Genomic DNA, 13,298 nt, shown 5'->3' with positions numbered 1-13,298 from the left:
AAGGATTTCAACATCATATTATTTGAAATGCATCATAAACACTGATCTTTATAGAGAACCGTGATAATAAATCATAAATCTTTAATAAAAATCCCTGTTTTTACTTGTGTTTAAATTCAAACCACAAATGATTAAACCTGATTGGACGGCTCTGATTGCTTCTCATGATAATAATGAGCTCGGACTCATACCGCTGATTCCGTTTATCTGATGATGAATGTGTATATGTTGCTTAAATAACGTTACTTTCTGTGCCAGTCGTATATTTGACACAAAATGTAACTGTAAGAGCTTCTTCGTTTTCAGTTAACGTTACACTTTGAGTTTACACTTGTAGCTCGCTGTGACCTCACATTGTGACCACTGCGTCTTCCTACATGGTTGTTTAAGAAATGAAAAGCTACACAATTTATCAAGAAAAACTGTTGCCAAACATATAACATGCTAGAGACATAAAAATCACTGCAATAATGATCCAATCAGACTCTTAAGCATTTGCCAATTTAAACCAATTGACCAATAAACCAATACACTTTCAATCCAAACTTTTTTTTGGCCGGGCAGTGTAAAAGGTTCTGACAAAAGTAATTTGTATACCTTTCATTTATAACAATGTCTGGAGTCCAAAACAAATTTTTGGGGGCGACAAATGTGTCAATTCCACAATAATCATCAGGTTTCCAGATCATATTCCCATTTGGCCATGCCTAGAAAGTTATATAAAGGTTAGAGTGATTATAAGACAGATACTGTATACTTGAAAATCAAATAAAACCTCAGTGCTTATATTTTTTCAATATACTGCATTATATGCATTGACCATGTAAGGCTATATATATTGATACAAATAACATATTTAGAAATGAAGACAAACATACCATTACTTGTAATATTTATAAAGCTTTATCCACTTTACCAGCCAACATAAAGTTTTATCCTTTATTGTGCACATATATTGCACAAACATGTTCCCATATTGTACACACATATATACACACATTCACAGAATGAGTTACAGCAGATTTCTAGTTCCCAGCATGCTTTGCTTCTGACTGTTAATGGAGAGTAAATGTTGTGTTGATGGTATTTTGACACGTGTTGTGTAGATTCAACACACAATGTGTGTTTAAATGCTACTCTGGATAGAACAGTACTGTGTTTTGGCAGCCAAATCACATCATGCCTCTTTTTCAATGTCTTTTTCAAATGATTTCACCGCTTTTCACTTGTTACCACTAACCTGACTGACTTTATTTCTGTCAGACAGAAGCTCTGACTAGATGAACAGGATTTGGTGTTGATGATTCATTGAATGTTTAATTTCAAGTCACCAGAATCGTGATTCGTGGCTTCTTTATTTGAGTTCTTGACCCTTGACTCTTTCACATAATTTTTTCTCTGTTTGCTGTGACTGTATGCTTATTTTGCACATTTGAAGCAGCAGAAATAACATGTGAAAAATGTTACCAGAAGATAATGTTATCATCACATAAATATGATGAGTTCAACAAGTATGTGATATCTGAAAGTTTAACAAGTCTTTTTTTATTATTATTATTTGTATAACATTGTTGTCATTATTTGCACATTTACTTTTAGATACACAGTGTATACTACATGTTATCGCCTGTAGTTTCACACAGACACAAACATACAACAAGAATCAGCTCATGAATCTCAACAATGATGACAAGCCAAAAGCATCTTGACGTCTTGATGTCTGATTCTTGATGATAAAGATAAAGTATTCAGAATATGTTACTCAAGTTGAGTAACGGAATTCGTAACAAATTACATTTTTGGGCATGTATTCTGTAACAAAATATATTTTGAAATTATCTTTCCCAACACTGTGAAGAAGGCTGATGATTGGCCGAATCTCATTAAAAATATGTTAATAAATCAACAGTTGTGTCTCTTCAGCACAGTGATAGTCTCTTTGGTAAATACTTTAATACATGCATGTGTGCTTGTGCTAGTCAAAATATGAACCCTTTATAAAGTAAGCAAATACATTACATTATACATTTCTCCATGTATGTGTGTTTATATATCTGCAATATATAACATATCTGATCACATATATATTATAAAATGTATTACTGAATATAAAATTACATATATTATGACAACGCTGTAAACAATTTCAGGCCTCTCTCTTCAGGCCAACTAAAATATTTAGATGTGACCAGTCACTAGAAAATATTAAATTGGAGACCTGAATTTTTTTTTACTGTGAATATATTATTCTGTAATTTCAAATATACCATTATATAATTTAATATATTGATTATTCATATATAGGGAAATATATTTTCTTTCTGTAAGGGAATTCTATATATTGAATAAACCTTTGTGAAATAAGAATGAAATAAGTTTTAAAAAAACTTACAGTTATCATTCTGACCTGTGTCGTGAGACTCTGGGCTTTTTCATTCTGTAGATAAAAAGATTTGTTGAGAGATGATAATACAACTGCTTGACATCCCATAATGAACTGAATGAGAAGATAAATCATACTGGACACATACCACATTTGTGATGGAGGTCACATACATGTCCACATAAATTTTGAACCTAATGTTGTGAGCATACTTGTTGAATATCAAGGGCCACTTTATGTCCTTCTCGTTCGAGAGGAGCAGATTATAAAGTTTTTTTTTAGCTCCAGCTGTTTCTGTATCATTGCATTTATATGCATCAGACACCCACCCTGTGCATAGAAGACATTCGGTATCAGCAGAATATATTCTCCAGTGAAAGAGAATCGTTTAAACATGGGAGTAACGCGTTACAAAAGTAATGCATTAAATATGTGTAAAAATCTACACAACATTGTTCTCAAAACATCATGTTATAAAGCGCCGACACTCACCATCATTGTGTATTTGTATGCAGTGTTTATGTTGTCAAACAAACAAAAAGGCCTGTGTAAATAAAAGTTATTTATATAGAATGTTTTATCAGTTGCTTCATTTTTATTGAATTCAAAGCGCAAACTCTATTAACTGTTATCTCTTCATGATCTTTTCTCAAAAGCAGCACCCACTGAGCAAAGTTATGTCCAAAAGACGTCTTTTCAATGTCTTTGCCGTATGTTGAAAAGACGTCCACTGAGGAGCCAGAATGAAAGTTTTTATGACGTCTGTTTTTGACGTGTTCTGCACATCCGATATAGACGTTCATGGAACCTCAAGGTTAAAAACTAGTTAAAATGTGCTCATTGTGGACATATTTTCCATTTGTAATTGCAAAGCAACTCACAGACAGTGTGTGTTTGTCCAGAAATCATGAAAATAAAAGAAACTTAGCTCACACCTTTAGACACTTTAGACAACTTAGCATCTGTAATTCACACATCTTTGGATCGTGAGAGAATCGTGGGATTCAATCCAGGATCTTCTTGCTGTGAGGAGACAGTGTTTCCCACTGAGACACTGGTGCTGCCCTTAATCACAGACATAAGACACACTTTGACTATTTCTGTCAGACTCTAGGGGCAAAGACATTGAAAAGACGTCTTTTGGACATAACTTTGCTCAGTGGGTAATTAAGAATTAAACTTATAGATTGACCTGGAAGTATACAAACATCTTTTTGTTGGATGCTGTTGCCATGGTGAATCATAATTTCGGAGCTCCATTGATCGTGGCTTTTTCATAGTTGGGGTGCATGTGCTTAACTCAGAATCAGTCTACTCAGAGTTGATTGAACTACCTCAATTCAGCTGTTCTAAAACCCAAAACTCAGAGTTTCCCATCTCAGAGTAGTCAACAATCAAATCCAGCTAACGTAGATAGTGACGTACGAAGACATTAAAGCTACACTGTGTAACTTTTTTAGTATATTCCTAGCTAAAAACACTTAGTTCTTTCAAAAATATATGCACATTAATGTATATTTACTTCTTTCAAGTAATAAAGTATTCTCGTAAGTTTATAATATGCCATTGAAAATACATACGGGTGAGGGGTTTGAATGCGGGTCGCCATGTTGCCCCTTCATCTTGAAAGTACATTAGCCAAAGAGGGACATACCCGTAAATTCAAGCTTCGCCTTTCGCTTTTTAACACTCGATGGCACCGTGTCGAATGTGGACCAGGTCGAACTGGAAGCCATGTTAATCTTGGACTAAATCGGCCACCGTAGGAGTTAAAACGAAATCGGAATTGAGGAACAGAAACAAAAATTATCTGGATGGTCATATACCTTTTTACCACTAGATGGGAGAAAATATCACACATTGTAGCTTTAAGAATCAGCTTATGAATTTATCTATTCATGAATCTATACATGAGATTATGCAGCATCGAGAGTAAGGTTTGAAAGGGAACTCTCAAACAAAACTTAAAACAAACTTACATTTCATTAAACATCATTATGATTTAGTGTTAAACCTCTGTTCACTCTCAATATGAGCTTCTGTACACTCTAAAAAGAGATGTGTTAAAAATGACACATGTTGTGTTAGTTTTAACACATGTAGTGAGTGTGCTCAGGGACAACACATGTTGTGTCAAATTTAACACGATTAATGTGTAAGTCATTTTAACACACTAATTGTGTCAGGTAATCACATACTCAGATGTAATTTTAAAAATAAAGTGAAACTAAATTATTAAGCATTTAATCAATAGTCGAGTACAGAACGCATGTGCACACAAAGTACAAGACAATGTTTCAAACTCTATGACTCTATAAACTCAATTATTCACACTTCAACACCACATCGATGCCGCTTTTGAGAAAAAATCATGAAGAGATAACAGTTGACAGAGTTTGCGCTTTGAATTAAATTAAATTGTAGCAACTGATAAAACATTCTATATAAATAACTTTTATTTACTCAGGCCTGTTTGTTTGAGAACATAAACACTGCATACAATGCACAATGATGGTGTGTGTCGCGCTTTATAACATGATGTGTTGAGAACAACACAACCAGATGTGTTAAAAATTGACACATGTTGTGTCAGTTTTAACACATGTAGTGTGTGTGCTCAGGGACAACACATGTTGTGTAGATTTTAACACATGTAGTGTGTGTGCTCAGGGACAACACATGTTGTGTAGATTTTAACACATGTTGTGTAGATTTTAACACATGTAGTGTGTGTGCTCAGGGACAACACATGTTGTGTAGATTTTAACACATGTAGTGTGTGTGCTCAGGGACAACACATGTTGTGTAGATTTTAACACATGTTGTGTAGATTTTAACACATGTAGTGTGTGTGCTCAGGGACAACACATGTTGTGTAGATGTTAACACATGTAGTGTGTGTGCTCAGGGACAACACATGTTGCGTATAATTTAACACACAACCTGTGTCGTTTTCTTTAACACATCTCCGTGTTACCTGTAACTCTACTAATGTGTTATTCCTCTTACACAGAAGTGTGTTGAAACCTTTTACACAATAATGTGTTATAGTTACACAACATGTGACTGTATGTGTGTATTTGCCAGAGTTACTTCGTGTTTGGATGAACACTGACACGTATTGTTAACTTGTGTTTAGTCCATTGACGTTTAATAAAGTGTGTTTGACTGTTTATTGTATTACCTGGATGTTTTAGACATCATGAATCTATACACACCAGCTCTTATTGAGATGAACAGAGGTTTAGATGTTGATGGTTCATTGAATGTTTCATCTGAAGTCACCAGAATCGTGATCAGTGGCTCCTTTATTTGAGCTCTTGACCCTTTACTTGTCTTTTAATTCTTCTCTTTCTGCTGTAACTGCATTTTAATCAAATATGTTTGTTATGGCATGAAAGAAAACACGATCAGAAGTTTCTTGATCAAGTCATAATCTCAAGATCTGATCCAGTTTATGATTAAATGGATGGTATACATTTACTTTATTTGTGTGCTGTTAGCTATAAAAGTTTTGTGAAGTTAGTCCATGATGTCCAGCAGTGCAGAATAAATTCTTAAAAAACTATAAATTCAATGTTTTCAGAAAGTTTAGAGCCGCAGCAGATACTCGTCAAACACACACATCAAGAATCAGATCATGAATCACAACAATGGTGACAAACGCTTCATCCTGCAGTGCATGCTGGGAGTCATGGATGAGTTTTGTACTATGGTGACTCCCAGAATGCATTGCGGGATGAAGCTTTTGGCTTGTCACCATTATTGAGATTCATGAGCTGATTCTTGATATGTGTGTGTGCCTGTGTGATACCATAGACTAGAACATCTTATGTGCACTGTGTATCTAAAATCAAATGTGCAGATGATGACATCAATATCATAAAATAATTATTAACAGCACAAAATAATTTTACAGTAAAGTTCCAGTTATCAAATTCTTTCCTGAACTCAGCTAATGTATGCGATGATAACATTATCATCTGATCATTGTTTTCTCATGGTCAGTTCTGCTGCTTCAAATGTGTTTAATAAACATTCATTCACAGCAAACAGAAAAACTGATGTGAAAGAGTCAAGGGTCAAGAGCTCAAATAAAGGAGCCACTAATCACGATTCTGGTGACTTCAGATGAAACATTCACTGAATCATCAACACCAAATCCGTTTCATCTCAATAAGAGCTTCTGTCTGACAGAAATAAAGTCAGTCTGGTCAGTGATAACAAGTGAAAAGCAGAGAAAACATTTGAAAAAGACATTGAAAAAGAGGCATGATGTTATTGGCTGCCAAAACACCCACTGCTGTTCATCCAGAGTAACATTTAACACACATTGTGTGTTATATCTACACAACATGTGTCAAAATACCATCAACACACTCAGTGTGTTGTTTTTTAACACATCTCTTTTTAGAGTGTAGATGTATGAAATAAAGTCAAGTTTGTAATGAGTGAAGATGTTCTCTGCTGAGATCTTCAGATATTTTATGTCTTTTATTTGCATCTTTGTGTTCTCATCAACATCACATTTACCATTACCATTGATTTTTGATGAAAATTCTAAATTATTTCAGCATTAATTGTGGGTGCAACAGTGATGTTGATTCAATGCAGTTAACGTTGATGCATTAACATTTCAATGGCTCCTTGCTAGACAGTGCTTCTGCAGCATTTATTAACTTGGCTACTGTTCATTTATATATATATATATATATATATATATATATATATATATATATACACTAATTATACATTTTTACCATTTCAAATTGACAAAGAAAACATTGGTCATATTATTAACAGAGGTGCATTAACAATATTAACTAAGTGTTGTTAAACTGTTGTTATTTGTTGTTGTTCATGAAGCCTAATTCATTAAATAATGTTAACAAAATTGAACCTTATTGTAAAGTGTTATCATTAAACAATACTTACCCATTGATACAAGAACAAATATTAGCCAGTGTAGGTGCATGGTCAATAGTAGAAAAAAAATCCCAAGTGTCTGAGATGCTTCTGCTGTAGATGAAGATTCACTCTTGAACAGACGTCAGTCATTTGGTCATATTTATACACAACACATTGAGCAACACATTCTCACATCAACCAGTGGCAGAGCAGGATATTTTCTTTTGTGCCTTTTGCCTCTCATATAGTTACATTTCGTTTAAAAATCTGATTGCATTAGGCGTTTTTCTTCAACATTTAACATTTCTATAATTCTCTTTTGTTCAGTGTTTTTTTTTTTCTTTCATACCTTACTAACCACACAGTTTGTACAACTAAAAAAAATAAATTACAGTGCTGAAAGATGATAAAACAGCATGTGCATATTGTTTTGAGAAAATATTGTACATAGTCACACGCAGACATCAAGATTTTGCATATGATTCACAACAACAGTGACAATCATAACAAAAAAACTTCATGCTGCAATGCATGATGGGTAGCTTCAAAGTACAAAACTCATGCTTGATTGTCACCGTTGTTGTGAATCATATGCAAAATCTTGATTTCTGTGTGTGACTATGAGAAATAATTTCTCAAAACAATGTGCACCTGCTGTTTTTTCATCTTTCAGGATGAGTGATTTGTTTATTGCTCTTAGTCCCAATACAGTGGATTCACAAGGTTATAGTATATAAAAAAATTATTATTTGCCAAACATAAAATTCAAAAGCACAACATCAAATTCTTGACTTCTGATGATTTAGTCATCAACAAGGAGCTGACAACACCTGAAATCGCTTTATCTTTGCTTTCTCAGCCGTAAGTATTGTGTTTCACACACACAGTTATAACATCCAAAGAAAAGCTAATTCAAGTACAGGGACCAAGAGCCCAACTAAAGCAAACGCTTCCCACCACAATGGTGACTCAAATTAACCATAAATATCAACATCTAAACCTCTGTTAATTCTCAGTTAGAGCTTCTGTAGACGTCTGACAGAAATAGTCAAAGTGTGTCTTATGTCTGTGATTAAGGGCAGCACCAGTGTCTCAGTGGGAAACACTGTCTCCTCACAGCAAGAAGATCCTGGATTGAATCCCACGATTCTCTCACAATCCAAAGAGGTGTGAATTACAGATGATAAGTTGTCTAAAGTGTCTAAAGGTGTGAGCTAAGTTTCTTTTATTTTCATGATTTCTGGACAAACACACACTGCCTTCTCCTGCTGGTGAGCAAGAAACTCCACCATAGCCTCAAATATCAGCTCGTCGCATGCCCTCATGACCACCCATTCCACAGGCTCGTCAAGGGCATAGTTTAAAAGATCCTTTTGAGCCGCTTGGCTAAGCTCCAACCCTTCTGCAGCGCTACTGAATAGGGGTGTAACGATTCATCTACTACATCGATGTATCGATTTATTTTCCTATGATCTAACTACATCGATCTGTGCTCTGCAAGTTGGCCTTCCGGACGACATATATCGATCTAACATCGTTTTAAAAGGTAATCAATCGATTGTATCGATCATAGGAAATAACGCATTGGATTTAAGCACGTCAGACTTTATATGGATGTTTTTACTTAGCACTTTTAATGATAACGGCGTTAAACTTTACTCGATTCAGTCTGCCAATCTGTGACATCATCGCCACGCACCAGCAGCAGCGCTAAGAAAACAAAACATAGGCGGATGGCAGAGGAGAAGCCAACGAGAGAGAAATTATCAAGCCACCAGGAGAAAGAGCTACCTGTACTTTCAACCCTTGCTAAATGTTACCTGTGCATTCCTGGCACCAGTGTTCCAGCAGAGCGAGTTTTTAGTACTGCTGGCGATATAGTGAACGCACAGAGAAGTGTTCTGAAGCCAGATCATGTTGATATTTTTGAAAAAGAAATCTGTAGAGTCATTGAAGAGTAGTTGGTTACATTTTATCTTTTGTTAAATATTGTTTGTTTATTAAACTGAGAGTAGTAGCAGGTTCTGCCAGTTTATTCAACCTGAAGAAATGTTGGTTGAACTTTATTTTTGATATTAATATTGTATTTGTATTATTTTAATGTTGAAAAACAACAGCAAAAGTAACAGGTACACCTAATATTAATTAAACCTGAAGAGAAGTTAGTTGCACTTTATTTTTGATATTAATATTGTAATATTATTATGTTGGAAAACAAAAGCAGAAGTAGCAGGTTAACCTACTGTTAAAATGTTGGTTGCACTTACTGTGCTTTTATTGAAAATGTATTGAATATTGAAAATGAGAGCAGAAAAGGTTAACTTCCTGTTAATTCAACCTAAACTGTTGGTTGCACTTTATTCAAATAAAATTTGAATGCATTTGCCATTAATTGTTGTTTACTTGTTTGTTTATATCCATAATTAATTTATACCGGATTCCCTTACAAGAAACAACAGGAATCTTGGAAACTTCACCTGCACTGACCAGTATCCAGATATTTATTTCAGTCACACAATTTTTGGCTAAAAAGTTACTGAATCGATTTCAAGTCACTGAATCGTTTCGGATCGTATCGTTCTAAATGAACCAACATCGTCCTCAAATCGTATCGACAACCTCAAATCGTGATACGAATCGAATCGTTGTTAAAACGAATCATTACACCCCTACTACTGAACCTCAGGGCTCACCTCAAACTCTCTAATACCTGTCCCCGTCTGTCGGAGAGAGGCCAAAACCTCGAGTTTGCCCTGACTTCTTCCTCCGCTGAGTCCTCATGTTGGTCGGTACGTTCTGTCACATCTCAAACAAGGAAACTGGTGCGAGGACTCAAGTGCGGATAAATGAATATTTATTTAACAAAATAAAACATAAACACAAAACAAAACCCACAATGTGGCAAAACACATAATCCGAAAACACAAACTCAAAACATACCAAATACGGAGAAAACAGGAATCACGGGGAAACAGGAGACGTAGACAATACAACGTACCAACAAAGACTGTTAACACATGGGAACCATATAAAGGGGAAGAAATCAGGAGGGAACAGGTGGGAAAAATCAAACACTAATCAGATAACAAGGGGGAGGGATCAGACACGAGAATACAAAACACCGCATGTGCTACACGAGACAGGACAGGCATGTGACAATATTTAAGAAATATTTGAATGTATATACATTTATATTTACATTTACATTTATGCATTTGGCAGACGCTTTTATCCAAAGCAACTTACATTGCATTCAAGGTACACATTTTACATTTTGTCAGTTCTTCAGTTCTTGCTTTCCCTGGGAATCGAACCCATGACCTTGGCGTTGCTAGCGCCATGCTCTACTGTTTGAGCTACAGGAAAGCCATTTATATACATTTATATAATCTATAATATATATATAAATATAAATGTTTTATATATATAAAAAAAAAAAACTTAAATATATACATGCTTGTGTGTGTATTTATATATAAATAATAATTAACAGAGTACACAGACATATATTATGTAAACACAAACTTTTATTTTGGATGCGATTAATCGCGATTAATCTTTTGACAGCCCTAATGTTATTATCAGCTATTACGGACATTGACCGTGCAATTGCTGAGACGAACACGCACCATCAGACAGAAAAGAGCAAGACTGATATTTACTGAACGCAGAACGAACAAACCTCGCAAAAGACTTTTAAAACTGCTGGTTGAAATAAAATGCTGCGTGAGTTCAACCAATCAGCATGTTCAGCGCCCAAGTCCCACTCCCGAAAGTTCCCGAACTTTGAAAATGTACTATGCCGTTTGGAGGGGGAAATATTTACCCAGAACTTCATTTAGACCCTGGTTCCTGCGGTCAAAACACACAGAGTACCACTCCAAAGTTCCTAGTTCCTGGGGAAAGTTCCTGCGGTGGAAACGCGGCTAATGCAGTTAACGTTGATACATTAACAATGATTTAACATTGTTTCGTAGTTGCTTGCTATATGGGACCCTTCCTAAGATGCAATCTGCATTTTCCAAACCATTGAAAGTACTGGAAAACTTGTCTTTACACGTACAAACTGTCTGATGGACGTATTTGGAATGTGTCTCATCTCACGCCTTTCTCTTAGTGACTCAGCCTGAAAGGCAGGTTAGAGTCAGGCGAGCACCAGTATGGGCTCGAGACTATGTTATGAACTGAAGATGGTTAATTGATTCCATGTGAATAGTACTTTACATGATGGAGTGAGTGATAAGGTAACAAATGCATATTACAGTAAAGTGATGTTCTGTAATGCATGTTGGGCGCTTGTTGAATTCAGAGGAGAATGTTACCTGTGTGTTGCGTGCGTCTTTACAAAGACATAACAAGCCCTGAAGCATAAAGTGCCGTCTTCAGTGACAGTTAACCGATGAGCCTGTATTATCAAGTGACTGATCAGTCAGAATCAAGCATTCCACAGAGCCGTGTAATAAAGGTGTGTTCACGCCACCTCGTAATTCCTGTAATCACAAGATTTATTGGGGCACCACACAGCAAAATCCCCAGTGTTAAATCAACACTGCTCAGAGTGTATTTGGTCCCACTCTACAGAGAGTTAAAATAACACTGAATCAGTGTTAAAGTTAATGAGACAATTAAGAGATTAATTAAGTGATGATTGACCATTAGTGATGACACCTGATGATAATGAGCAAAATCACTGAAGAAAAGAGAAAAACACAAGAACTATGACTGACTATAAAGAAGACCGAATGAAATCTCTGAAGATCTCAGAAGAGGAGGATTAAACAACTCCACAAACAGCATTACCAGTTTCACACATTACTAACCAGACAGACTTTATTTCTGTCAGACGTCTACAGAAGCTCTTATTGAGGTTTAGATGTTGAAGTTTTAATGAAAATAAATGGTGTCACCATTATGGTGATTAGTGTTTGCTTTAGTTGGGATCTTGACCCTTGACTTGAAAACATTATTTTTCTCTGGCTGCTGTAACTGCTTGGTACAGATTGAACAGCAAGAGAAAATTGATACTTGATGCATATGATACAGTTGTTATAATCATATAGTGCCTTATTTGCTGATCTCCTGAGAGTCATTGATTATAGTAGCCTTGCGACTCTACAGTAGAAGATCTAGAAGTGTTTAAGTCAGACAAATTAAACGATTATCAAAAAATTTGTACATAAATTTTGTACTCCGGTTTAATAACACATCACACAACAAGTATTTCTATCTCCTACGAGTTTAACTCACACATACGTATCAAGAATCAGCCTATGAATCTCAACAATGGTGACATGCTGCAATGCATTCTGGGTGCATCACGCAAAACTCATCTATGGCTCCCAGAATGCATTGAGGCATGAAGCATGTCACCATGGTTGAGATTCATAGGCAGATTCTTGATGTCTGTGTGTGAGTTAATCTCGCAGGAATTGGAAACGATTAGTGTAAAATCTTTTTCAAAACTATTTCAGCTTTTCTGATTAAATCAATGCTGGATCTCTTCTAGAATCACAATAAAAAAAGTTAATAGTATATTACTCACACTCGATGACTGAAGTCACTACACAATGATCATATTCTTATCATCAGAGAGCATCTGATTGTGTTTACTCTTGCTTTTCTTGCCATAACAAACTCAGTTACAGCAGCCAGAGAAACACTAATGTTAAAACGTCATCAAACTGCCCAACTAAAGAAAACACTGATCACCATGATGGTCACATTAAAAACTAACACTTTTCAAAACAAAATCAAACAAAAAATCTGTTGATTATCAATAAGAGCTTCTGTAGACGTCTGACAGAAATAAAGTCAGTCTGGTTAGTAATGTGTGAAGCTGGTAATGCTGTTGGTGGAATTGTTTAATCCTCCTCTGCTGAGATCTTCAGAGATTTCATGTCTTCTTTATAGTCAGTAAAAAGTTCTTGTGTTTTTCTTTTTTCTCTTTTCTTCAGTGATTTTGCTCATTATCATCAGGTGTCATCACTAATGCTCAATCATCACTTAA

The 13,298-nt window shown here is 35.4% G+C and overlaps 1 protein-coding gene across 1 annotated transcript in view; it reads right to left on the bottom strand.

Moving 5' to 3' along the window:
* The window catches only part of LOC307127357 (5-hydroxytryptamine receptor 3A-like), a 48,507-nt gene extending 41,089 nt beyond the window's left edge, over window positions 1-7,418 (bottom strand). Inside the window, exons 1-4 of the mRNA XM_079818521.1 lie at window positions 7,319-7,418; window positions 2,532-2,713; window positions 2,393-2,437; window positions 598-707 (exon numbers count right to left, since the gene is read on the bottom strand). Of these exons, the coding sequence (XP_079674647.1) occupies window positions 598-707; window positions 2,393-2,437; window positions 2,532-2,713; window positions 7,319-7,358 (377 nt within the window). The 5' untranslated portion in view covers window positions 7,359-7,418. The remainder of the gene's footprint in view (window positions 1-597; window positions 708-2,392; window positions 2,438-2,531; window positions 2,714-7,318) is intronic.
* Window positions 7,419-13,298: the final 5,880 nt, after the last annotated feature.

The sequence above is a fragment of the Gobio gobio genome, assembly GCF_949357685.1.
Source record: "Gobio gobio genome assembly, chromosome: 1".
Classification (NCBI taxonomy): Eukaryota; Metazoa; Chordata; class Actinopteri; order Cypriniformes; family Gobionidae; genus Gobio; species Gobio gobio.
This window is presented reverse-complemented; position numbering and strand designations above follow the sequence as displayed.